The 26,379-nt window shown below is 44.5% G+C and overlaps 2 protein-coding genes across 2 annotated transcripts; one reads left to right on the plus strand and one right to left on the minus strand.

The window, feature by feature from the left end:
- Positions 1-872: 872 nt before the first annotated feature.
- On the minus strand, positions 873-9,741 carry Rpn12 (regulatory particle non-ATPase 12). Its single transcript, XM_084582395.1, has 6 exons — positions 9,584-9,741; positions 9,137-9,212; positions 4,907-5,009; positions 3,148-3,241; positions 2,230-2,328; positions 873-1,237 (listed from the first exon to the last, which is right to left on the minus strand). The coding sequence occupies exons 1-6, from the start codon at positions 9,701-9,703 to the stop codon at positions 920-922; spliced, it is 810 nt and encodes a 269-aa protein (XP_084438521.1). The 5' UTR covers positions 9,704-9,741; the 3' UTR covers positions 873-919.
- Positions 9,742-9,869: 128 nt separating this feature from the next.
- On the plus strand, positions 9,870-24,819 carry LOC146176085 (protein FAM98A). Its single transcript, XM_084582394.1, has 10 exons — positions 9,870-10,094; positions 11,991-12,136; positions 12,475-12,531; positions 12,627-12,704; positions 13,248-13,327; positions 14,412-14,522; positions 15,956-16,153; positions 17,769-17,868; positions 18,515-18,691; positions 23,941-24,819. Exons 1-10 carry the CDS (start codon positions 10,057-10,059, stop codon positions 24,378-24,380), a joined length of 1,425 nt encoding a protein of 474 aa, XP_084438520.1. The 5' UTR covers positions 9,870-10,056; the 3' UTR covers positions 24,381-24,819.
- The last annotated feature ends 1,560 nt before the right edge of the window (positions 24,820-26,379 follow it).

Consider the following 26,379-nt stretch of genomic DNA (forward strand, 5'->3'; position numbering starts at 1 on the left):
TGTGGCTTCTCGCGGCGTTTTGGCACAGCGTGTGCACAAATGTAACAAATTTCACGCTTATGACGCAGAAATATGCAGTTGTATCAAAATCGCACAATTGGCGCAGCTGTTGCACCCCTGTGCATATGGAATTTTTGTGCCTCTACTGCAAGCCAGCTGGTATGGCTCAAGAGCTTCTCATGGGCAAAAAGGCAGCCGAGGAGCACCTTGGCCGATAGTGCAGGTTTTTTGGCTACGCAAGCGACAGTCAAGATTAATTTGGTTTTGCATGGAGTTTGCAAAAAGTGTAGCACCCAATGCCACGTGCCCCTCCTCATCCTGGGACAAGATGCATATTCACTCGACCTTACTTTTCGCGATTATGATGCCCAACGTGACGAGGGAGGTGTTTAGATTGACTTTCATTACGGCTATCAAAAATGCCTACGAAGCCTACCAGTTCCAACTCCATGTGACAACACGCTGATAATGTTGTCACTTTCAACCAGCATTTGCTGTCCTGCGCTGCCATCTGTTGTGTAGTATCGGAAAACAGCAACACAAGAACCTGGAGATAACGCTATGGATGCCACACCGCCTACGGGCTCTTGACGGCTCCAGATCGACTAGTGAGCAAGCGCGCTGGTAGCCTTGCCTTCCTCGCCAAAAAGGGGTGCTTATATTTGAATGAAAACTTACCGCATTTTCAAACTTTTACATGGCTGATGTGAATTTTTACAAATTCTTATCAGCCGTGATCGTGTAGTCTTAATTCTGCTGTAATGCACTCTAAGCTCACCCAACACAAACAACTCACAGCTGGCTGCAGTGAGAGTAAACTGCTCTGATGAGCCAAATGAAACACTCAAAAATCTTAAGTGGAGACAAAGGTTTTATACAGTACACAAAAAAAAAAAAAAGCACAAAAGGCAAGGTGTGGCTAGACAATCATCTCAAGCTCCCGAGCGTAACCTATGGCCTGGATGGCCAGGTCTTCTGTGGAGACAACGTCCTCCGTGTGCTTCACCTCTATGCCGAACTGGTACACGTTGTTTGTGGCAGACCATCCTCTTTTGCTGGCGTAGACATCAGTCTGCTGGGGCGATTCGAGAAAGAGCATGCGGGTGGCCTCAGCACTTGAGATGCGGTCATATGCCTTCTCGATGCAGCGCGCGATCTCATCCCGCACAGTTTCCAGCAGGTTGTCCATGAAAAAGCTATAGCTTGGCGCCGGCACATTGCCCTTGGACTGGAACACCTGTGTGCAAAGGTCATGCAGCTAGATTCACCGCTACTATTTGTAAAAGATTCTGGTGAAAGGTAACATGAATAGTACAGCAAGGCATTAAACAACGTCCTAGTTGTTGCACGTGTGTATGCCACTTTATGTGAGCTCCCCTACCACTTCCTAAGTTCTTTTCCCGCTTCTGGTCAGATGGGACACTGCTTTTTGGGCACGAATGTAGCTTTGGAAGCAGCAGCTGGCAAAAACAGTATCAAGGTCCCTCATTAGTACTCCACTAACCAACACTTAACAAAGACAGAATTTCTATATTTCACTCTACAGTACAAAATCAGAAGCATAAAAATTTTCCACTTGTAATTTTCTCTTGCAATCAGCTTTTTGTTTACTTGATAAAAGAAAACGAATTTGCTTTATTCGCCATACAAAGCCATACATCAGAAACTGTTGGGCCCAGCCAAAGCTAGTTTGGGTCCATATTCACACAAGCTTGGCAGCACAGAACAAAGAAATAGCGTGGGCAGACCTTCACTGCAGAGTTAAGCTGCGACGGCAGGGCTCCAATACAGTAAAAACAAAAACTGTTTACTGAAACCTACTGGCCTGCAAAGTGTCACTTCCGGCTTGAGCTCCGATATGAAGAGTTTCACTGAATTAAAACTGCAATCCACCGAACGAAACCAATCGGCCAACGTGGCGCATCACCCTTTTCTCTGTCACTAGCCATGCACTCTGTCCTGTGTGTCCGGGTAAGGAACTACGGAGCCACTACATATTTGCATGGTGCTGAGTCAGCAGGATCGATGCGATAGTCGCTGCAGTGGCTTTTGGCGCCTTCAAACAAATCAGGTACCGCGCAGATTCGGCTGACAATTGTAGTTCTTTCTAATCATGCAAGCTACGGTCGCGCCTGCTTATTCGCTCAGTCGGCAAACCAGAAGTCAGCCAGAGCTTACGGCATGGGGCAGACACAAAATCAAAGAAGGGACATCGTCGGCCGGTGGTACCTTGTTGTAGCTGCCTTCCATGAGGAACTGCTCCAGGGAGACAGGGTGGGTGATGTAGACGTTTGTCTGGATCTCCTTGGCTGGCAAGAGCTCCAACTCCTGCAGAATACGGAGCAGAAAAGTTGACAACGGCCGCACCGGCAGCACCACATCATCGTGTCAGCAAGGCATCTGCTTTCATAACATGCGCTGCCACAGCTCGCACAAGCTGACGAGAGGAGCGAGCAAGGCAATCCTAATGCGCGTGTTCTGTGCACCTCTCACTTTGGCGAAGCCCATTTCCCATTTGCTTGCGGGAATAGTTTGGCATGCACTTGTCGCACATGCACGCCGATGCCCTGTCGCACATGCACGGCAAATCAGCCTGCTGATTTAGCAGCACTGCAATAAAAATGCAAGCAGCTAGAAAGCTCACCAACAAGGAACACAACAAATAAATTTGATTTCCACAGCCCAAGTTTAAAACGTTAACTGGCTTCTAGAAATTTAACAGCTGCATATAAAGGGCAGCTGGAATATTGTCAATGCAACAAGTTGTTTCTATTAATAAGCACCAGGTTTACTTAATTTCCACACACTGAAACGGCTCAAGTGGATAGCCTTTTCTTTAAAATCTGATGGACTATGGCAAGCACAAATGTTGAAGGATAAGGTACTTCGCCTCAAAAGACCAAATCATGCAGAATTTTTATCCCTCTCAAAAGTTCCTGGGCATGTTATTACCAGCGGAAAAATCTCTCCGCCAAAAAATGACAAGACCGCATGCTACCAAAGCTTGTTTTTTTGAAAAGTGACACTCACTGCATACCTCAAACAATGAAAATCAGTGCCAGATATCTCTAAGGAATATTTGCGCATGAAAGAGTTCAGCAGCAACTATGGAGCTGCACACGGGTGGATCAGCAGTGGCATGCTCACCGTATGGAACTCTGCAACCCTGTTCTGGGAGAGGAGAGAGAGCAGGTTGAGGCCGAGCAGCTGGTACTTGTACGCAGACTCGGGCAGGTCATTTCTGCGGGCAGTAAAGACAACAGGGAACGCTCCTATGAAGTAGCGTGCAAACGCAACAAAGAGAATCCTGCCAATGCTGCTTTATGATCCAACATTACACTTATCCAAGACATCAAAGTGACTCGAGTGCAGGGAAAGATTTGTGGTTAACTCTAGGAAAGAATAGCCAGGAGAGACACTGACATTTTTCTTTCAAAAAAAAAAAAAAATCACCTAATGTCGCATGAGTTGGTAGAGATTTGAAATACACGCAGAATATGTACACAAAACATTCAGGGCCTGCACAATGCTAACGACAGCCTGATATGAATGGAATTTCTGTTTTAACAACCGAAAAAGAAAAGGACAAAAAAAAATATTAAAAAATGTTACTGTAATACCGGCTTTTTTTTTTCTTTTTCAGAGGATGGAAGGAATAATACCATTGCAATTTTTCTGGACATATCCTTCTTCTTTGTAAAAAGAAAAAGAAAAAGTGAAAAATCTGTCCATAGCATTTGCTTCCATGAGTACAAGTGAGGAAATTGAAGAAAACCCCGCAAAAATTAAATCCAAGAGCTTCAGGAAGTCCACATGTATTCTTTATGAGCCCTTGCACTCATGGTGAACCCCCTCTCAAGTAAGTCAACTTTCTCCTTTCACCTCCCAAGTGCAACGTTTACATATCAAATACCCACGCAAGACCTGAGAAAGAAAAAAATTATGCAGCGTGAATTCATGGTAAACATTATACTTGTGTGGCATTTCAGAAAATTATTACAGTTCGTTCCACTTATTTAGAGAGGAATGTCAAGTGCCAGTAAAGCAGGCATGCAGGAATGAGCTACACCTCGGCGTAAATATGAGCCACTAATTATGGAGACAAAAACATCCATGCCAGGTACACAATCTGTAGACAGAAAACCTCTTGCACCAGCTAACTTAAGGAAAGGAAAAAATTCCACTATGGCACAGGTGTTTGCACAAACAATGTTTTCTACACAGCACACAAATATGACTGTGATCAGGCTCTGACCACAGGCTTCTTGTCCTGAGAGCTTTTGCAACATATTTAGTCAGATTTGGTACAGCTCCACAAAACTAATTCGGTATGTGCTCTGGCATAGATGCAATGACACTGCTGTTTAAGAAGTAAAAAGAGCTATTTAAGTTGCATGCATACAATGAGAAAGCACTTTAAAACCACAATAACTGCAGTCGTCTCTCATTTACGAGATTCGCACCGTGCTCGTAGCACACAGTACCAGGTGCGGTCTGATGAAATAGTTTTCCCACCTGTAATATGAGCAATTTTTAATACAAACAAATTTAAATGTTCATGTACAACCCTTTCTACACCTGTCTGGAAATGCCAAAGGAATACATCTTTGGACCCTAAGGACAAGCAGTGAAAACTGACAGCAGGCTTACAGCCAGAGCCAAGAACAAATACTTACAATTTAAAAGCATTGCTGCAAAGTGAAACAGAGGTAAGCAAGATGAAACATCAATTGACCTTGAGATTTTTGCATGGGAGGAGTAGATTTAAGCTCTAAAACATAACATTCCACGAGAATGGCTACTCCACATCCCATGACAGAAGCACTGGCACTGTTGCTTGGCGACCCTCTTCAAGCAGTCAGCAGGCATCATTTACGATCGCTATCAGACCAAGAAGGGAGCTTACTGGTAGTCGAGGTAATAGCACTTCAGCTGGGCCATGTAGCGCTCAAATGACGGGGTGTCTTTCGTGACGATACTCCACTGGGCACCAATTTCAAGGATGTCCCCTGGAACACAAAGGGAAAGATTATTACCTACAACTTTTTTTTTTCTTTAAAGACAGTCAGTCAGCCCCAGAGCACATCAGCGAACCTCAGCAGCCTAGCAATCTGCTGCTGAAAGATGTCGACAAATGAACGCGCATGCATTACCGTAAAAACCCGCGTATAATACGAGTTTTTTTTCCAACTTTCAGCGTTCCAAATTTCCGCCTCGTATTATTTGCGGATCCCAACCAAAATGTCAAAGTTTTGCGAGAAGTTTTGGTTTCGTTGTTGCCGCGTGGCTACGGCTTGGCTTTGTTATCGATGTGCGGCTACGGCTTGGCTTCGTTGCCCTAACGTGGCCGCACCCCGCAGTTGTTGAGTCGTCGAGTGCGCACAGCATCAGCGCATGTGCTCTCGTGCAAACCACGGTTCGCGAAAAAGTGCACGCTTTTTTCTTTAAGTGAACGAGCAGGATGCCAGGGTCTCGGAAACAGTACTCGGCTGCTTTTAAGAGAAAGGTGATTTTAGTTGCTGAAAACATCGGCAACAGTGCGGCCGGGAGGCAGTTTGGCGTCACCGAGGGAAGCATTCGCGGATGGCGACGACAGAAAGAAGCCCTTTTCGCGTGCAAGGGAATGCGAAGAAGCTTTCGCGGGCCAAAGAATGGCGCATTCCCGGAAATTGAACTCGCTCTGACGGAGTTCGTACGAGAACAGCGAGCATCGCATCTAGCTGTGAGCGTAGAGCTTATGCAAGCAAAAGCTAGGGAGCTTGCAAGGGAAAAGGGAATTCCGAGCTCCGCCTTCAAAGCAAGCAAGCACTGGATACATCGCTATATGTGCCGTGCTGGATTCTCGCTACGCCGGCGAACCTCGATTTCACAAAAGCTGCCCGAATCCTTCGAAGAGCTGCTGGTGGCTTTTCAGCGCCACGTGATTTCTTTGCGAAAGACCAAAAACTTTCAGCTGGGGCAAATAGGCAATGCTGACCAGACGCCGGTTTACCTGGACATGCCATCGCCCCTCACCGTCCATGAGAAAGGCTCTAAACAAGTTTGTATCCGGTCTACTGGAAACGAGAAGACGCGGGTTACAGTCATGCTATCGTGCACGGCAGACGGCCGCAAGCTCCCGCCCTATGTCATCTTCAAGCGCAAGACAATGCCGAAAGGTGAGGAGCTGCCGAAGAATGTCATCGTGAGATGCCACGAAAAAGGTTGGATGAACGAGGATCTTGTCCTCGACTGGGTGAAGTCAGTGTGGTGCAAACGGCCCGGTGCACTGTTGTCCTTTCCATCCATCCTCGTGCTGGACGCGTTTCGTTGCCATTTGGCCGACTCGGTGAAAAGGCTGCTAAGCGACTGCCGCACAGAACTTGTTGTGATTCCGGGTGGGATGACCTCACAACTTCAGCCTCTCGACGTTTGTGTCAACAAACCCTTCAAGGACGCAGTCAAGCGATGCTACGCGGAATGGATGCGGTCAGGTGAGCCTGCAGTGACGCCGGCCGGGCGGCTGAAGCGAGCATCGCCAGCCACGCTGTGCAAATGGATTGTGGACGCGTGGGCAAGCATCCCAGAGGAGCTTGTGCGCCGTTCGTTTAAGAAGTGCGGCATCTCAAACGCCCTCGATGGCACAGAAGATGAGTACCTGTGGGATGATTTGTCCGACAAAGAAATTTCCGAGGAAAGCGCTGCTGAAGATGAAAGTGATTGAAGTGTGAGGTCCGATTTCAATAAATGTCTTGTTTTTTCTCTCTCGTATTATATGCGGTAAAAACTTTTTTTTTCCATTTCGCGTCTCCAGAATTTCACCTCGTATTATATTCGGGTTCGTATTATACGCGGGTTTTTACGTACTTCAGTAATATGAGACACTAATGACTTGCAGTATGTTGTGTTGGGTTTTAAAAGGCATATGCAACCAAGGTTATCAAACATCAATCATTAGGTTAACAATCTATATGTTGGACTAGTTCTCAAGTCTAAAGCGTTTCTTCAGAACACATGTTATATCAGTAAAGCATACAACATATGAGCCACGCAACTAGTCTGCACATAGAGAAAAAAAAGTTCCTGAAGGTCACGAGTAAAGAAAATTGTAGCAAACAAACGAAGGCTTAAGTTCACGGGTAAACAAAAAGGAAAACACAAACAATCCTATGCACTGACTGGGCTGGCCGCAACAAAGAGAGCCGAGATAGACGTTACCATAACCAGACTTTGAATAGGTTTGGGACAGGTGGCACAAAAAAATAAATAAATAAATAAATATACATATTATCATCATCATCATCAGCCTGACTATACCCACTGCAGGGCTCTCCCATATTTCTCCACTTAACCCGGTTCTGTGCTAGCTGCATCGACTTGACCCCTGCGAACTTCTTAATCTCATCCGCCCACCTAACTTTCTGCCGCCCCCTGCTACGCTTTCCTTCCCTTGGAATCCAGTTTGTTACCCTAAGCGACCATCGGTTATCCTCTCTTCGCACTACATGTCCTGCCCATGTCCATTTCTTCTTCTTAATTTCCACTAGAATGTCGGTAACTTGAGTTATTTCTTTGACCCACTCTGCACGCTTCCTATCTCTTAATGTTACCCCTACCATTTTTCGTTCCATAGCCCTCTGGGTTGTCCTCAACTTAAGTAAAACTCTCTTGGTTAGCCTCCACGTTTCAGCGCCATAGGTGAGTACAGGTAAGATGCAACTGTTATATACTTTCCTCTTTAGCGATACCGGTAAGCTGCTAGACATAATCTGCGAGTGCTTGCCAAATGCGCTCCATCCCAATCTTATTCTTCTTGTTATTTCCTTTTCATGGTCCGGATCTGCGGTTACTACCTGTCCTAAGTAGACATATTCGCCTACTACTTCCAGTACTTCGCTACCTAATGTAAACTGCTGTTCCTTCCCAAGGCTGTTGAACATTACCTTAGTCTTCTGCATATTGATTTTCAAGCCTACCTTTCTACTTTTCCTGTCTAGGTCATCAATCATTATTTGTAGTTCATCTCCCGAGTTGCTTAGCAAGGCAATGTCATCAGCAAATTGCAGATTACTGAGGTATTCTCCATCTACCCTTATCCCTAACTGCTCCCATTCCAAGTCTCTGAATACTTCCTCTAAGCAAGCTGTGAATAGTACTGGGGAGATTGTGTCTCCTTGCCTAACACCTTTCTTTATGGGAATTTTGTTACTTTATGCAGAACTGTGGTTGCTGTACAGCCACTGTATATATCTTCCAGCACTTTCACGTACGGCTCGTCTACCCCCTGATTTCGCAATGCCTGCATCACCGCCGAGGTTTAAACTGAGTCAAATGCTTTTTCGTAATCAATGAATGCTATGTATAAGGGCTGGTTATATTCCGAGCATTTTTCTATCACCTGATTGATGGTATGGATATGATCGATAGTAGAGTACCGTTTCCGAAACCCTGCTTGATCCTTTGCTTGATTGAAGTCTAAGGTTGTCCTGATTCTATTAGCGATTACCTTAGTAAATACCTTATACGTAACAGACAGTAAGCTGATTGGACTGTAATTTTTAAGGTCCTTAGAGTCCCCTTTCTTGTGAATGAGGATAATGTTTGCATTCTTCCATGGTTCCGGTACTGTCGATAACACCTGGCACTGCGTATACAGGGTGGCCAGTTTTTCTAGCACGATATCCCCCCGTCCTTCAGCAAATCCGTAGTTATCTGATCCTCTCCGGCTGATTTCCCCCTTTTCATAGTTTCTAATGCTTTCTTGACCTCGTCCTTCGTCACTGGTGGAACGTCTGAATGTTTTTCCCTACCGCCAATCTCATTACGGTCCTGACTACTTTGGCTACTGTAGAGATTTGTATAGAACTCCTCGGCTACTTTGACTATCTTATCCATATTCGTGATGACGTTGCCCGCCTTGTCCCTTATAGCATACATCTGGTTTTTGCCTACATAATACATAAAAATACATATATATACCAACAAATAAATATCCAATACATGAAAACGAAACAAACCAAAACTCACGATATGACAGGAAACAGACAAAAATTCCAATCCATAAAAATGAAGCAGGAACCAAGACTCACAATGTAACAAACACTATTTAGACTGAGGTCGACAGACCACTGAAACTGAATCCTAATCCAGAACTTACGTGCCAAGAGCAGCTCTTTCTTCGAGACAAAATTTATGTTTGAGGTGGGCAGGAACGGTAGCTGCGTCAATGTAACCTTTAAAAAAAAAAAAAAAAGCACAGAATTAATAGGAGTGCCCGTATCAGGGCAACAATAAATTGGCACAGGCACACACCGCATTTAAAAACGCCGGTGCATCGATGATGACTGGAAAGACTTGAACACCGACGATCAGTGTCCACTTTAGACTAAACGCACGATACTCAGAAGACGCATAGTTTAAAACTAACCATCTCTCAGAATTCTGCGGCATAACACCGGTAAGTGACAGGGGTCCCTTCAAAGACATGACTGTAACATGACATTGCATTTTCCCGCTGCCGAAATTCCTAGGCTTAATTGCCGGTCTTAGCATGCGTCGCTTCGCACAGAAACACACGACCAGCAGCAACAAACTGCACTCTCACCTTCAGCTTAACCAACAGGTCACCGCATTTCTTGACATCGGGCGTCTTTTTGTTCCATTCCTGCGTCAGGAGCTGGTAATTCGCGACCAATTCGTCCACCAGCGCCAGATCCTTGGCCATGTCTGCTAATGCAATGTTATGGAGAAATACAATAATTCCCGCAGTTTCGAAGCTAAAGGTGTTAAAAGCTAAAGCAATACCTCCTGGAGCTTTTTATTTTTGTACGACCTGCGCAAATCATACTTGTGCCCTTTCCCACATTTTAAAATGACTTTTAAAAAAGAAAATTATTTAATAGGAACAGAGCAGGCAAGATCAAACAACAGTAACGCCATTTGATATCAATCCAAGATGAGCACGTTGAACACGCCGGAAAAGGTTGTCAACTCGACAGACTCTACGAGAGTACAGTGTAACGAGAGCGTGGGTCGCTACTCGATTTCACTTTCGGAAATTTTTCTCCTGAGTCTGACATGGACGACCATGTTCTGACGGCGCTGGAAGATCTTAGGCAAGTGTCTGCGTCGTGTGACTAAATTTTCCCGACGTATCTTTATCCTGTTCCCACACAACTGACGACACCGTACCGGCACAACTCATCCACGCCGTCGATAATCGTCACCCTAATCTTTAAGCTGACAACCGTCGTTTCTTGCTGCATAACTCAGTAACTGATTTTGATTGTTAAGAATTAGTGTAGTTTTACGGCGAACCTGTTGTAAAGTTTTTTCTATGCAACCTCAGCTGTCGCACAGTAACGAAATGAAGGAAACAAGCGGCCGGCACTCCCGAGGTGCCTAAATGAGCAAAATCAGTATGCCTTTGATTTACCTCATATGCACGTCCTGCTGTGTATCTACTGCTTCTCCTGCTTTCGAGTGTATGTTCCTAGCAGCTCAGTTAATGCGAGATTGCCTCTTTCACTCATGAAATCAATTCGAGTCGTTTACAGAGGTTAGCTGTAAGACCACTCGTAGCTTTCGCTCTCCTATGCGAACGTCTCGTTTAACGCTAGATTCTCCCAGCTGCGCATCACGTTGTCAGCTAGTAAACGTGCCACACAGGCGTGGCACCTCTCTCCTCAGAAGACCACGGAGCCCGCAACTACGGCACCTCTTCCTCTCTCCATTCATTGCCTACCTCCTCTTTTTCATCGCTTCCCTTACGGCGTGGTTGAAATATGCACCAAGAAGCGCGACATTCATTGAGCCTTTATTCTCTTAGTGACTAGTTTTCAATGGCAGTAGCAGTTCCATTTACTAATGGCCACTTAAAGGCAACATTCAAACTCGTTTCACACCCTGACTACAATGTTGTAGTTTGGCTAATCCTATCAGTCTCTCAGTTTGCTTCACCGCATGACTCCAGCTCGGACAGTTCGCCCAAGTCTACCTACTCTGGCACATATAAGATCACAAGGCAGTGTTCCAGCATAAAATTTTGCATTGCTTAAACCTGATGCTGCCTCATGGTTATCATTTTTTCTCTGGCAGATGAAAGTTTGTTTACATCAACTATAATGCAATTGATAAAGTGCTGCAAGGCCACAGAATGAGGTTTCCTCAGAAAGTAGAGAAAAGGGCAAAGCGGTCTGTTGGAACAATCATTATCTGGCTTTCTACTCAGCACTGGAGGAAGGGAAAAGAAGAAAAAGTATTGATGAAAATTGGGAAGTCATTTAACAGGGAGCAATATTAAATGAAATATGGAGGAACTCCTTCTTATCTCAGTTTTGTTGCACAAGTACTGTTTATTGCAATAAGCTTTTGTCTCTGTAAAGCATAATAAACGGGTTTTTGTGCCCCTGATAAGTCAATATCAGTACTTTCCTCAATGAGGGTACAGAGGGATTGGAATGCCTTTTGTTACAAACCATAAGATGCATAGTAAATAGTTGAGACATTGTCCAGGTATTGTTAAAATCCAGTTGTGAAAGGAACCGTTCAGCCCAGCAACATCCGAATGCTGTTATGCAGCATCATCAGAGTTTGTCTGTAGCCCTGATCTGATTGAATATTTCCTGCAAAGGCTGTTTAGTACTTAGTTTTGCCTAGATTATTTACTTATGCTACTTTTATGCTCTAAGAAGGGTAAAATATTGCTTACTAAAATGATGTTGAGAGTAAATCTGAGAATTCATACGGCAAAATGCAATACTGTGTGCCTTCATTATGGTGTTCATCTAGTTTAACAGGGACGACACCTTGAGATTTTACAAATATATTTGGTCACTTCCATTTTTCTCTTCCCTTGGGTATAAGTGCTTAAATAGAGGATAAATGACATGAATGAACTGATTCAGTTGCTATTGTTTATCCTGCTGAAATAGCATTTGGAAAACTTCTTAAGTTCTAAATTTTTATACTCATTTCCCCCTATTTGATGCATTTATTGCCTATCAAAATAGGTATGATGGCCCCCTGGCTGGTGATGAGCTGTTTGCCAAAGAGATTGAGGATGCCAAGTCAGTCAAGTTCACTGGACTTGTGGCCTGGCTATCAACTGAGATCAAAAACCTCTGCAACCTGGAGGACCATGTGAATGCCATTACAGGTTGAGTTTATAGTTGATCCAGATTTGCTACACTCATTGTTGCTAATTTGAAGGAACAAAATCAGGCATCGGGCCTTTGGCACTCAATTAAGCCATTTGCTGCGAGCCCATGCGCAATCGTACTAACCTGAGGCAATTTGGTGCTTCATCTTTATTTTAACGGTACTTTCTGCTATGCTAATGGTAGTGATTGCAGGACGAGCAGTTGATAAGCGTTATGTGATGCCTGTTGTCATACAAAAGCTAATAGTTAACATTGAAATCAATGGTGTTAGGCCCTTTGTTTATTAGATTTGTGTTAGAGAAATTAGCTGCTCACGGTACCGTTGTTGTTGCAGATGTTGATGACTGGAACACCTTCTCACTCGAGATTAGTTCTTTCCTGAAGGAAATGCGTGAGTATCAAAGCTTTGTTTTCTTTTCTGTGATATTTTCACCTTGTGCTCCTTGTTCTCCTGGATAAACTGGTGCCATTAACTTCACATTTCAGAATGCCCAATAAACGCATTGATGGATGGACCTGTGAGCCAGAGGCTGGTTTCAAAAGAAAACAGACTTCTGCTATTGGGTGAGTTTCCCAATGCAATTTGATATGTATTCCAGGTTACATTTGCTCACTAGTATTGTTGTTGTCAGGAACATTGCTGCCATTGTACTCTATGCTGGGCTAATGAAGGCTTCTGTACATTTATAAATATTCTTGTGTAAACTACACTTTGTGTGCAAAGCCAGTGAGCGATACAGAGCAAGTTGTCTCGCTCTACAAAACGAAAGAGCTGTTTCAGTGGGCAAACTTGATTCAGATCATGAGTTCTTTTTGGACTGCAACAATACAGCCTCTAGACCCTGTAGACCTCTTGCTTCTTTGCGCATTTGGAGAAGGCTCTGGATTGCTGCCAGGAGTTTGCCATTGGAATGGCATTTTCTGCTATGCACTGTTATGCTATGCAATCTGCTATGCAGCAGATTGTGTTGTTATTCAGGTTTGCATGTTAAGTGTTTCAAGAAAGAGGCCTCGCAGTTCATGATGGATATGACTGTGTGGCTAGTTTCCTTTCACCATCATCTCCTTTGGGCCCTCTTCATATTCTTTTAACTTCCTTGCTCTCAGGTTTTCTTTGTGACGAGCTGCAGGCAGCACGCATGATTAAAGTGCTACACCCGGACAGCAACGCCCTTCAGGTGCAGATGGTAAGTTTGCATCCATCACGTGTGTCGCTGGAGAGCTTACCCTCGTGTCGCTAGGGAAACAGGTTCTGTGCAGAGTCTGAAAGCTGCATAGACCCTTGGATTAACCTGTAGCCGCAATAAGCTTTTGGCCATTTATTGGTCAGTCCAGTCTAAAAAATGTTTTTCAAATTTCAAATCCGATCTAGTAGAACCTGCCCCAAGTGAAAAGAATTTTCCTCAAAGCCCTTGAACACACTGTTGGGGCAGGGATTCACAGTGTGGGTTTCAGCTCAGGAGTTTTCAAGAAGTCTTCCAGAGCTCTTTATTTCTTCTTTCTCTTTCACTTTCTATTTGCCACAACATGATGGGGTATTATACTGGGGCAGCATTGTCTTCGTGAGCTTTCCAAATGTGTAAAACCTGCCCATGCGCTAGTTGTGGCCAGCAGCTGCAATGACTCATTTTTTATGGAGTTTGAACCTGGCCTTGGCAGCTCTATTTCTGTTAAATCGAAATTGAAAAATATTCATTTCCTGTGATTTCGGCACAGATTACAGATCGCTAGATGGATGAAGTTACTCCGAAGTCCTCCGTAGGTGCATGCCTGAAAGCACACAGGTTTGCTTTGGCGCATGCTGTGATAATTAAATTGCAGAGACATTTTCTAGTGAAGCTCACTGCAGTTTCTGAGACACGTGGCATACTGTATGGCCGCATTGATGTGTGGCTGCTTGCAGCACCAGTTGAGGGTGCACATGTGGAAACCTCATGTTGTTGGCCTGTAAGTCGTGATACCGATGCCCATAGAAGAGCGAATGTGAAATAAGTAGTTAACTTGACTTGACAGCCATGGCCAGCCTTTAATCATTGCATGGTGGGCTAAGAAATAAAAGATACTCCTCAGTATTAGAATGGAGCCTTTTTACGAATTTTCACATTCTGAAGCTATAACTCAGCACCAAATTCTGCGACTTGGGAAAAAATCAGGCTCTTACGTAGCTGTCGTAAACTTTTATGAGTAGTATTCAGAATATTCAGTCAACTTTGAAACAATTCTGTAATGTTTTGTTGCCATCATTAATGACCGTTGGTTTGTTTCTTGCAGGATGAGTCCGCATTGGCCAAAGCCATGAAAAACATGCTGATAACCCTGGGCTTTGGCAAGCCACCACCAAACATCACCCCTGCGCAGCTCTTCTCGAAGGCAGAAACCAAAGTGAGCAAGGCTGCATCAACAGCGCTTGTTTGTTTATAAGAACTTGCATGAGTTTGTTCACCAAGTGGAGACAGAACTCCACTGGTCATAGTGCTGGCAAGAATTGCAATGGGCACTCCCCTGCACTAGCGAGTGCTTATTGCCTGCATTAAACTCTTGATTGTAGGAGAACAGCAAGGAAACATTTTGTTTTGGCATTTTAACTCTTCATGTTGACAGAAGCTTAAACTACCCCTTCTGTCAAAATTGCAGCCATTTCGCATCATTTCTTGCTGCAAGATTTGGTTCAGCGCACCATATTTGTGCAAACCAGGGGTTCTGGGAGTGAGATCCAGGGACGACTCCTAATGTTCCACAGGCGTATAAAATCTCTGCATGCCTCAACACCATCTCCATTACCCACATAATTTTGGAGCTGGCCACGTGCGTGACGCTTGCTAACAGCAGACAGTTTCGCTTTGCAGGATGTCATTATTTTAGTGCATAGCACTACTAGCCGCAATCACGGATTTCGCCAATGTCTGTCCGAAACCGCGCTCTCTCTCTCTTTTCGTGATCTTGAAGTGGAGAAAGACAAGGTGGTGACGTGTGCGTCGCGCAGCTCAGCATTGAGGAGACAGAGCGGCCACATAGCTGCAGCAGAAGCCGCTCTCTCTCTTTCTCTCTGTCCATCCGTCTCTTCGTGAACTTGAAGAGGAGGAAAGGAAAGTGGCGACACTCCCATCACGCGACCTAACACTGAGGGGACGGAGCGGCCACATAGATGCACAGAGTAAGAGAGTGGGAGAGGGGCATGTCAGTTGCAGACGTGGCGGCTGTCACTGGGCAGCGTTTCACAAGCGTGTGTTACTCTGGAGTGAGCAATCGTGTGTCGCTCGCGCGTCCTCAACTTCAGCATCTCTCCCCTCGCATCAGTCACTTCTCAGCCTTCACGAACAGCAGACGTGCACGCGCGGTGCTCCCTGGACCTCGGCTTCGAGCCGCTCGCCGCGTCGTGAAGCTGCTTGTGCTTACCTCCGCGCCTTAACTGGCGCTCACCTTCAAGCGCGTTTCCCTCTCTCTTCTCTCTTTGATCCCACAGACCTTTCGGCCGCAGAGCAGTGCATTGTAAAGAGGTACTTCGTGGCTGTTTTCGTTTTCTGAAGATGGTCGCAATGGATGAAGCCATGCCCTTAGGTACTGCGGCACAGATTCTTCGTGCTTGACGTGCTGAAGTACAACGGTTAAGCAGTGCTAGGCACCTACTTCGCATTTGATTAATTATGCAAATCAGCCGTAATTCTTTAAATTTATTATTGCCAAGACCTCGTGCTTGGGATGTCACTCAGTTCCTCTGACCAGTCATTGTGATGCTTTCACCCTAACCTCTTTTCTCCTTGCACCATTTCGAGTTATGCCGGTGCCACAGTGCTGGGACATGTACACCTGCGCAGGTGCGTGAGCTGGTCCCAAAGGTGGGCCCCACAGTGATGAGCAAGCCACTGTTCCTGGGCGGCCTCACCGAGAAGCAATGGTTTGCACTGGCCAAACTGCAGGAGCAGATGCAAGGGGAGTACCGGGTGCGGCGCGAGACACTCATCAAGCGCCTCGATGTCACCATCCAGTCCTTTCTGTGGGCCGAGCGTCTCAAGGTGACCCGCTTTTTCTTGGCCGCAATACACCTTAAGCTCTCTGCTTTTTCAAAATTCTTGCTTTCAAAGTTTCAAAATTCTTGCTTCGCTCCTATGTCGCTGCGGTTTGCTTTTTTTTTCTTTTTTACTATCGGCCGACTCCAGTGTAGTTGTAAATCATGGTTGTCAGCATTCACACATGCAATGCTACATGGACAGTGTAGCAGTTTCTTTACAGCCTTGTATGGTAACCATTCTGTGCTATTTTGGCATAGCTTTGTCTGAGAACTCCAGTTCTGTTCTTGATGTTGTGCTCTGATAAGCCACTTTGTCATGTGATAACTACCGTAATCGACCAATACTGTCTATAAAAATGGCCATTGCAGTGAGCAACAACATTATTGAGAGATTATGGTCCCAGTGGAAACATTTAGTATCGGTGGTCATGATCAGGTTGTAAATAATATAGCTGTATGAATATAATTGTATATATATGGTTGTGTTTGTATAACTTCACTGTAGTGAACTCTGATACAGTAAAGAGAAACGATGGCCCCATTTTGCCCTCCATATACGACTGCACTTTTTTTTTTTTTTTTTATGGCAACAGAATTTCAGTATTAAAGCGGTTATAGTAAAGGTCTGCAAGTCATGACGCTATGCTTCGTGCTGAATGATGATGCTGTGGCAACCAAGCTTTCTAAGCCACCTAGAACTACAAACACTAAACGGCATAATTGCAAGGATAACAGCCAGAGGCATGGTTATCAAAAACAATAAAAGTATCGCTCTTTGTATCGCTCTTTGAGATGGCTTAGATGGCTTAGCTGGCAAGCGCGTAAACTGCGAAGAGAAGCCAAGATTTTGAAACTTGTAGATTCTAAGGCAAAGCACATGACGGGCATAGGGAAAGAAAAAGTGAAGTAAATCTGGCTACAAACGTGGGAAAAAAAGGTGGTATAGGCTTCCGGAAAAGTAAAGGCAGCAAAATTGCAGTGAGAAGGAGACAAGGCTAAAAAAAATGGCAAGATTTGACTGCAGTTGACAGCTGCAAGAAGTGGAGGCACGGCAGCACTGTGTGGATTATTTTTTCTGTGGTCAGTTGTTGTGTGTTTCTTAAATATTGCCTTCTACTGAGGCCGTGGTCACGAAGTCGTATTGTCTCATGTTCACGCAAAGCTTTGAATATAGAATTAAACTCAGAGACCCGCCCCTCCCCTCCTCCCCTCCCCCACCTTCACCCATGACATTACATTTATGCAAATGTGATCACAAGAGTTAAAAGAAATCAGAAAGTGATGACATAAACTGTGAGAGATGAAAAGATTTAGCAGGTAATGGGATGATTAGAGCAGGATGGAAAGTATACTTCTAAGCATTCATATTGTAAATTAACATTATGTGCTTTTAAGTAGCCAAATTAGTTGCGGATGGCATTCTTGGAGCCATTGCAACACCAACAAATGATATAGTATAGACACTGATAAAGATTTTTGCTGATCCCAGCAACTTTACTCTGGAGGGGTTCTACTGTATTGTGTGTGCTGTTATGCTTGAGCTTGTAGGTGAAATAGTTTTACTCTTGACTACAGGTCATTTGCAAGTGCTTCTGGCAATCTACTTTTTCATTGTACAGGGAATGGAGGACAAGATTATGCAGGTATACCAACCGAGGCGGAAAACAATGGAAGTTGAGCCCAGTGTCGGCGTCTGTAATGTCCTCGCTGCCAGAGAAGGTGAGCGTGCAATCGTTACTGGTGGTTTAGTATGCAGCAATGTGACATATTAGCTGATGTCCTAACGGCTGTGTGGCCAGCTGCATCAACCATACCTTGTTAAAGTGTTTGCTATCTATACTATAAAGTTGGATAACAAAGTGGTGTCTATTACTGATGCGAGGTGAGGGAAAATGGCAGTCTCCAAAGGAGGAGGCCTGTGTCGTGCTTTGAACTCATTTCATTTGATGATGATGACGAGGCGGTTTATTCCACTGGCGAAATAAACAGGTGAACTGGTTCTTAATCAGTTAGTCATCTGAGGCCATATCGATACCGAGGCCACTAACGCTCAGGTAACTTCATTGTCAAGTGCAACAGTAGTAAATTTGCACTGGAGAACAAATTGTGTTACATGTGCGCTGAATTTGAAGGTGCCCCGTGGGCAGTAATTCGATCAGAGGAAAATGGGTTAAAATTATTGTTTTTCATGTACTCTTAGATTGAGATGAAAGAGTGTACTGCCAGGAAACTAACTGTTGTAAGGCACAGCCCTTAGCGACAGTGAACACCACACAGTGCGAGTACGAGCAGCACATAGTGCAGTTTGTGCGAGTGAGGAAGTGGACGACATCCTGCCCTCTATAACTCGCCCTCCTTTTCACAGACTTGACAATGCTTGAAAAAACGAGTGGCGCGGGAGTGCGTAAGAACACCAAGAGCGCAGTCAACAAGGTGCTCATTGGCATGGTGCCCGACCGGGGTGGGCGTCCTGAGGAACAGGAGCCTCCACCACCCGAGATGCCCAGCTGGCAGAAGCGTGCCGAACCATCGCAAGGTGGAGGTGAGTCAAATCCTAATCGTGCTAAATTTTCTTTTCACGGAGAATACCTTCCTTTGGCTTAAGACGGGCCACTTTTTGGCTTGAGGTCTAGTTTCCTTATTGGGGCACGTTTCCCAGTTCTGCAGTGTAGTTGGCGTAATGTGAAGAAACAGGGAGCGGCACTACATCATGCAGCACAGCTTTGTAATGTCACAAGCATGGCACTGGTAGGCAGTAGCTAGCAGCTGGCATGGCTGAGCGCTAAGTGGACGCAGGGTTGTCCAACATTACCTTTGGCAGGGGCTGCCAACTCGGGTCTCTCCTTTCACATGCGAGGGTGGTATCAGAATCGGCCTGCCAGGACTCTTGCATTCACATTCCCTAGGTCACGCAGGCACGTTCATACGGGCAGAGATTTATATGAATGCTGGCAGCCTACACTGTCAGGTCGTACCCTTAAGGGGAGGCATAGGACTTAAATCTGTTTTTGTTATTTATTGCCTAAATTTGATGAAATATCACAGAATTCAGTTTTTTTTTTTTTTTTCTGATTTCAAATACTATGCGAGCACATTTAGTTTTGGGGATATTAGAAAATGATTTCTATTGTCTGCTCCATTTATAGGGGAAAAAATGCTCATCAGGAATTTATTTTTAATAGTATACAGGTAGGCACATCAAAGTGAGGAATGCAATGCTAGAAGCACTTTAATAGAGCTAGTATAAGAGATTTAGCAGCCCACTGAGCTTGACACTCACAGGCATGACAACTATGTAAGAATTTCAAGATAGGGTACAAAAAGTTTACAGGTGAAAATGAAAAAAAAATGTATTGCATTCCTCACCTCTATATCAAAAATTAATTTCTGATGACTTTTTTTTTTCGTATTGTTTGAGCAGACAGTAGCAGTAATTCTCTAATACCTCTGGAACTAAGTGCCCTAGAAGAAACATTTTTGCATATTTGAAATGAGCAGAAAAAATGAAAAATTTTGTGGAGTCTAATCAGATTTAGGCACTAAGACCCATCTTAGTATCCCCAACCATTTTTTTTTTTTTTTAAGTTTCATTTATTGGAATGAAATTTTGGCCTTTATTGAACTCATATTATTATCATGGGTCGAGTATATATTTGGCCTTCGCCCTTACACCGTGCAGTGAATGTGTGAAACGATTATTGGCAGCGTTCAGGGCAAGGGGCCGTGGCACCTACAATCGGGGCAGGCGTGAAGACAGAGGACATTACTCCGGCAGCGCACCCAAGCGAGGCCGATTCTGAACGCCAGCTACACTGCACCACCACACTCCTTTGTCTTTTTTTTTTTTTTATCACAACGCCATAATCAAATGCACTCATCAAAGAGAAGCCTCCTGAAAGAAAAATATGGAGCCAATAAACGCGTCATTACAAAGACCTCACTATTTTCCTGCCTGCTTTTATTTTAGTTAGATGCTTAATATAGCAGTCTCCAAAATGACTGGGGTTTACAGAGCGTAGACACCAAATGTTTTGGCTGCATTTTTCTTCTCTGTACTGATGCGTAGGATATTAGCATACCTGTACTACAGACATGTAGGCAGGGTTTTGGGCGGTGGACTGATGTGCACTTACTAAAGAAAAATTATTGTCCCTTGTGCTTGGAACTTGTGTGTTTCCATATTAATTTCTGCCCTCTCTAGCCTCATATTTTGAATTATATTAAAGGGCCGCTGTCCAGGGTATGACATCTTAAGCAAAGGAGCCCAATGCTTCGATCAGGTACCGGAGATAGTCTGTGCAAAATGCTATAGTGATATGCGCACCACAAAGCAGCAAAAATACAAATCAAAGCTCTCTCGGCCTCCCCTTTGGGAAACCAGCTTCCCTGTTCTCTACGCTGGCCCGTCGAGCCGCAAGGCTGATGTTGGACTACGATTCCATTGGTCCGTCTCGCTGACTGTTGGGTGAAGGATGGGCGTACACCACTAATTGTGTCCACTGCTCGCTGCTATGCGCTTTTCCCTCGCCGTGGCCGGACTGAACGCAATGAATGCATTGGCACGTGCTCTCTCGCCTGTTTTGTTTTCGCGCACGCATAGTGCCACGCCCCACCTCCCACCAAACGGGAGTGGAATTTGGTTTGCGGAGGCTAGACGACCGGGCAGGAGAGTGAGAAACCTTTGCGAGGGAACGGGAGGAGAAAAACACAACAGAATCAGGTGATTGCGGTGGCTGTAACTGCGTTATTAGTTTCTCTTTTCAAAAACATTTTTTCAGCCTTGCGTTCTGGGAGCGAAGCCTCACAGTCACGGGAGAAGAAAATATTTTCGACCGGAGGGTGGGCAGTGGTCCTTTAAGCAGTGCACTTTCACAGTGATCCACATTTTATTCACATCTTCAGTTAGGATTTCCTACATTTTTGACCCGATTAGCCTTACATTTGCCCTAGTTAAACTGCAAGAAAGAAACCAGAGAACAACATTCTTCTCTCACCATGTTTTTGCTGCTTGTGTCAATCCCCAAGTATGTGAGGCTAGGCAGTGTGGTATTTCCGAACTCTTTCGGGACTACTTTAAATCACTTTCAATAGCCCGCCTGATCCACAACACAAATCTGCATAATTTCAAGTCTGTTGCCGTCATCTTCTTAAGTCCCACAGTGGCCTGGGCTTTCCTGGTTGTGTTGATCATCTCTTCGAAGATGCAATGATTCAAGGTAATCATTGTCTTCTTTTTCCGGTAACTCCTTCACTGTTGGCTACTCCACTTTCAACTCTTGGTACTGCTCTAGATGATCTTCATTAGTCTTCATCTTTTCCTTCCAGCTGCATTGCGTTCCTTCCAACATTCGTTTCTCTTCATTTCCCCCATTAACGCAATTGTTCCTTGTTAGTTCTCTCTTCGATGCCTTCTCACCCTCAGTAGCCTGATGTCACCTCGCCTTCAGATCTACCGCAAAGGAAGAGATTCTCCATGTCTCGACGATGTCAGGTGCACAGATAACAATATTATTTTGCTTGTGAAAATTTTATGTCCACTCTCACAACGATTTCACTCTGTGTTCAAGCGAATGTATAAAATGCTGTTCTCATGACAAAGATGGTGGACGTGCTTTGAGACACAGGATGTCGACGCATTGTGCTCATCTTCCGCAGGCGGTGCAGCCCAGAGCGTTTTCCCAGAAATGTCGATTGTGCTGTCTACAAGACTGGATTTGAGATGAAAGCGTCTCTTCAAGCTCACTAACCTAAAATAGTGCTTCTGTTACTTCAGTAACTCTCACTTGAAAAGTTCAACCTTTCTCCAAAACCCATGATTCCTCCCCACCACTAGCCAGCGAAGCTGTGTTGCTTGCAACCATTCTGTTGACCTCCTTTCTGCTCTTTACCAAAATTTAACAAAGCCGAACCACATTCATACACTTGGTGCCCTCCCCCAAAAAGGAAAAAAAACACTGAATCTGTTTTCGGCAATTCACACACTCATTTCTGTACCTCCAAAGTGCTGTCACTCTCTTCGGCAGCGCCAAGGAGCTAACCCCTTAAGCGGTGAAAAGAGCCTTTCATATAGGCCCCGAAACAGTGCCTTCTGCACTGGCCTACGATTATCTTTTTGGCCTGCCTTCGCTTCCTGAAGACAACTGTAATGAGTGTCCTCGTCCGCCTTCTATTCCATGATGCATCTGCATTGTGACACACACATCTGAGAACAAGCTTCCATATGTTAAGGAGTTAGTGTGCGTGAGCTAACCTGGTTGCGACGTAAAAGGAGAAATTAGGGAAGGGGCCATTTTAACTTGCCTTAAACTCATTTCTTCCATCTTTTATGAATCTTTATTTCATCGCTGATAAGGTGAATTCTCTCGCATCGTTTTGCTATGGGAAATTTCCTTTCATGCAGTCCTGGTTTCAGTAGCAACAGACAACTGGTAGCTTTTACATCAAAGTTCAGTATCGGTTCTCATGAAGCTTGAAAAGGACTGATATATATATTTGCTGCTTTGTCACTTTAATTCGTAATAGTATTTCAGCCGGTTTGCTTCAAGAGCCGGGGTGACAGTAAAGTAATGAAGAAGCAGTGATTATACTGTCACGCCTCGCGTCACCTATGTTGAAATTTCACATGCGAGTCATCAGATGGTTGATGAACACTTATAAAACTTATAAACGAACACTTATAAAATAATTAGCATTTGTAGTTGGCTGTGGCGTGGTGTGTCATGGTCATCACAAAACAAAAACTGCCAAAATTTGGTATGTGTAATTGTTTAGGTACCGAGCATTAATGAAGTATTCTTTGTAAAGTCGACTGAATCAAAAAACAACTAGAATGGCAGTCTTAAAAGTATAGTGGAAATGTAAAATGACTGGGCTTTCGTGTTTGGTTTGAGGCGAGAGCTTATGCAAGACAGCTGTATTCGTTCAAATGTCATTAGTCGCACAATAGTTCAATAACGTGATTTTTAAATTGGAGCGCCAGATTTTGGCGCACAAGACCTCTGCAGAATTTCCAAACCAGCAGTGTACATTTCTGTGATCACAGAGCATTTGTCATACTGCTGTTCTAGGCATGAGAATTTCAACTTTAAGGCTTGGTTAGGTCTTTTTGGATTGAAATGCACGCTTTGAAGAGAAGGAAAATTGTCCAAAAGATGTTTTCACATTGTGATGTAAAAAGCGTCTTGCCTAATATTGACAAATCATACATTGTAATAGTGATGAGACAGCAATTTATTGTAGTTTGGCATTGAAAATAGAGTGAAACAAGCTCAAATGACACTCTTCAATGAAACTTTAGTACTATTGAGCCACAGACCATAGCTTGATAAATATTGTGTTTGAATGCATTTTTTTCATTCATGTGTGTTCGTTGTTCATTTTGTTTTCAAAGTAAAAAAAAAAAAGTGCTGAGAGCTGTAGATAGAAAAGCAGTCTGCCCTCTGCATCGTAGAAGTGCTTTAAGGCGTCACAAAATGGCACTGCAGTGTTTCAATTTCCTTAATGGGAAAATAGCCCTGGTCCACTAAAGCTGTTGTCAATGTGTATATAATTGTGCTCTTACAAGCATTGCAATGCAAAAGGATGCTTCTCTATTCTCTATCAGGTTCCCTGATCATGATTTTGAACATCACAGTATAAATAAGTGCATGCACAGATTTTAAAAATCTTTACAAAAACCTTGTATGCCATTAGGAGTTGTTGCGGAAATTAGCATTCTAGACACTAAGCTTTCCAATGTGGCAAGGAAAAAAATTTTGACTCAAGGAACTGTACCTTGCGCTTTCTCTGCAGGCCGAGGAGGCGGCACGAGCTACTCTACGGGCCGTGTCCAAAATGCTGGCTGGGATGACCAGAGGCGAGGGGGAGATGGAAGGGGTGATGGGGGCTATGGTGGTGGTGGTGGCTATGGCCAGAGAGACCAGAGGGAGCCTAGGGGAGGGGGAGGGCATAGGCGCGATGGAGGCTACCGTGGTGGTGGTGGCGGCTATGGAGGCGGTCAACAAGGCAGTTACGGAGGCGGCCATCAAGGAGGTTACGGAGGTGATCGTCAAGGAGGCTACGGAAGTGATCGTCAGGGAGGCTACGGAGGTGGTGGTGGTAGTGGCGGCGGTGGCTACAGGCAGGACAACTATAGCCAAAGAGAAGGACACAGCGGTGGAGGAAGAGGAGGTGGTGGCTACAGGGGGGGAAGGGGAGGTAGGGGAGGAGGTGGAAGGCAGTATGACAGATGATTATAGAACCTTTGCATTAACTAGAACAAAAGGAAAGGGCTGAATTTGAGAGGCATGAAAGTTGCATTTCTAAGACTCGTTGCTGCACAGGAAGTTCCTTTGCGAGACTGCGGATGCAAGGAGAGGCGACAGCACAACTATGATTAATCAGACAAATAAATGCAAAAAATGTGCATACTAGCTGTATCAAAAGGGCAGCATTTGTCTTGCCCGACTTTTTAAAAGCGCTTTAGGTTGCTAACACATGCTGACTGGATCCAATTATATGCACAGTCTGGTTTTCAGAACAAACTTCACGGCCTACCAAATGCGTGAATTTTAGCATACTCATCTAAAATGAAAAGGATGAGACGAAGCCTCTTCATTGTTAGCATGCTTACAGGGGTTGTTTGGTTGTTCACAAAGGGAGAGCACCACAAACATAGCCTTTAGGCCTACCCTCAACAGGGAGTCACAATGAATGCAAGTAACAGTTTGCCGTGTTGCTCTAGGGATATTGGGACTTGCACAATTTCATAGTCGCTGCATTTGCAAATGGGACAAGTAGCTGGAATGCATTGAAAGAATGTGCTGTCACTCGTAAGTTATTCATATTAGCATGCATGGTTTTGTTGTGTGTTTCTGCTCTACAGCCAAAGCTGCTTGTGTGAAGTGTATGAATGAATTAAACATTTGGGTTTCACTCTCTAAGCATAGAGTTTTTTCTGCACACAAGTGTGGGAAGCACAAAAGTGATGCCTCACTTGTATTGCTTGCTTGGCTTTGTGAGACTGCAGAGAAAAGACAGAGCACATTGACTCTGCAGGTGGTTTACAACAAAATGCCTTACTTGAACTCGTATAGGTGGCTTGCATGCATGCACTGGTTGTTTGTTTTTTCTTCATCTGCACTGCGAAGCAGTTTTAAGCTAGTCAAGTCTAGAGAGCTACAAATTTGTGCCAAGGCTTTGTACATGCAGATGCAGGCATGTTATCAAATAAAGCCAGAGATCCCAGCACATTTACTATTGTTAAACTCCAGAGGGTTAGAAAAACGCTAGAATTACGTTCGAAGGTCTAATACAACTTTCTCACATTTTGCAGCACATTGAAGAGTGCGTGAGAACTGAATTACACAGAAAACTAAGGACGTGCAAACATTGGAATTTTGGAAAAGGTGTGGTTAGCTTGTAGAGTTTTAGGTCCCAAAGTGGCTCAAATTAGACAGGTTATCGTGCAGGAAGATACAGCAGCACAAAAAACAGCAGCAACAAGACAAAAGTAGCAAGTTATCATGCACTGGCATTGCATGGTACATGGGCGCCTTGCATTTTGCCTTTATAAGAAAGCGGCCAAGTTTGCAAAAAGTATTTCCTATTCGATTCAGTTTGCACTACAGTCACAGATTTTGAATTTTGTATTCATCTTCCCAGCAACATCATTAATTTCAACTTCCAAACGACAGTATCATGCAATTTGTAAGACTAGTTAACTGCCATTTCTTCTTACTGCCAAAAAAGCTGCAAAAACCCATGAAAACCCATGCCTGGCTTTTAGAGAGATAAAATCTGTGCTCCAAAAGCCACCGAAATACTGATATGCTGTCGGAGAGCAGCACCAATGCAGCACGTCACTGCATCGTACTACAATTCAGTCAACTGTGATCTCAACTGGCAGCGATTCTTTAGTTTTAGATCACTGCGATGCGAGAGGCCACGCACGTGGAAGCAACCGGCTTGTCAAGGATAGCAAGATGAGCCAAGTCACAGCCCGCGTGCTACCGCGGTACATAGACCTTTGCATTTTGAGCTCCCCAATCGCTGCAGTCTGGTTCACTAGACAGTCTTGCGGATCCCGCACGGGCACCGTGGAAGCTGCAGCGAAACCAGTTTCCGACAGTCCATAGAGGAGGAATTCTGACAACCCCCTGACAACATTGGCCTTTAGACAGCTTACACAGCAGCATAGTTTTGCTTTCGCACCTTGGGTTCGCGGCAGCACTTCTTTTTTCCAGTTCATTA

Source organism: Amblyomma maculatum, chromosome 10 (assembly GCF_055883805.1).
Source record: "Amblyomma maculatum isolate TAMU_Amacu chromosome 10, ASM5588380v1, whole genome shotgun sequence".
Lineage (NCBI taxonomy): Eukaryota > Metazoa > Arthropoda > Arachnida > Ixodida > Ixodidae > Amblyomma > Amblyomma maculatum.

Bases quoted from the DNA above. Each gene is read 5' to 3' on its own strand.
- Rpn12 (XM_084582395.1), bottom strand. From the start codon at position 9,703: ATGGCCAAGGATCTGGCGCTGGTGGACGAATTGGTCGCGAATTACCAG. The intron at 9,213-9,583 runs GTGAGAGTGCAG...TTTTTTTTAAAG, and splicing joins ACCTGTTGGTTAAGCTGAAG to GTTACATTGACGCAGCTACC. The intron at 3,242-4,906 runs GTAAGCTCCCTT...TACTGCCCGCAG, and splicing joins TGCTATTACCTCGACTACCA to AAATGACCTGCCCGAGTCTG.
- LOC146176085 (XM_084582394.1), top strand. From the start codon at position 10,057: ATGGACGACCATGTTCTGACGGCGCTGGAAGATCTTAG. The intron at 12,137-12,474 runs GTTGAGTTTATA...TTGTTGTTGCAG, and splicing joins CCATGTGAATGCCATTACAG to ATGTTGATGACTGGAACACC. The intron at 12,532-12,626 runs GTGAGTATCAAA...TTCACATTTCAG, and splicing joins TTCTTTCCTGAAGGAAATGC to AATGCCCAATAAACGCATTG.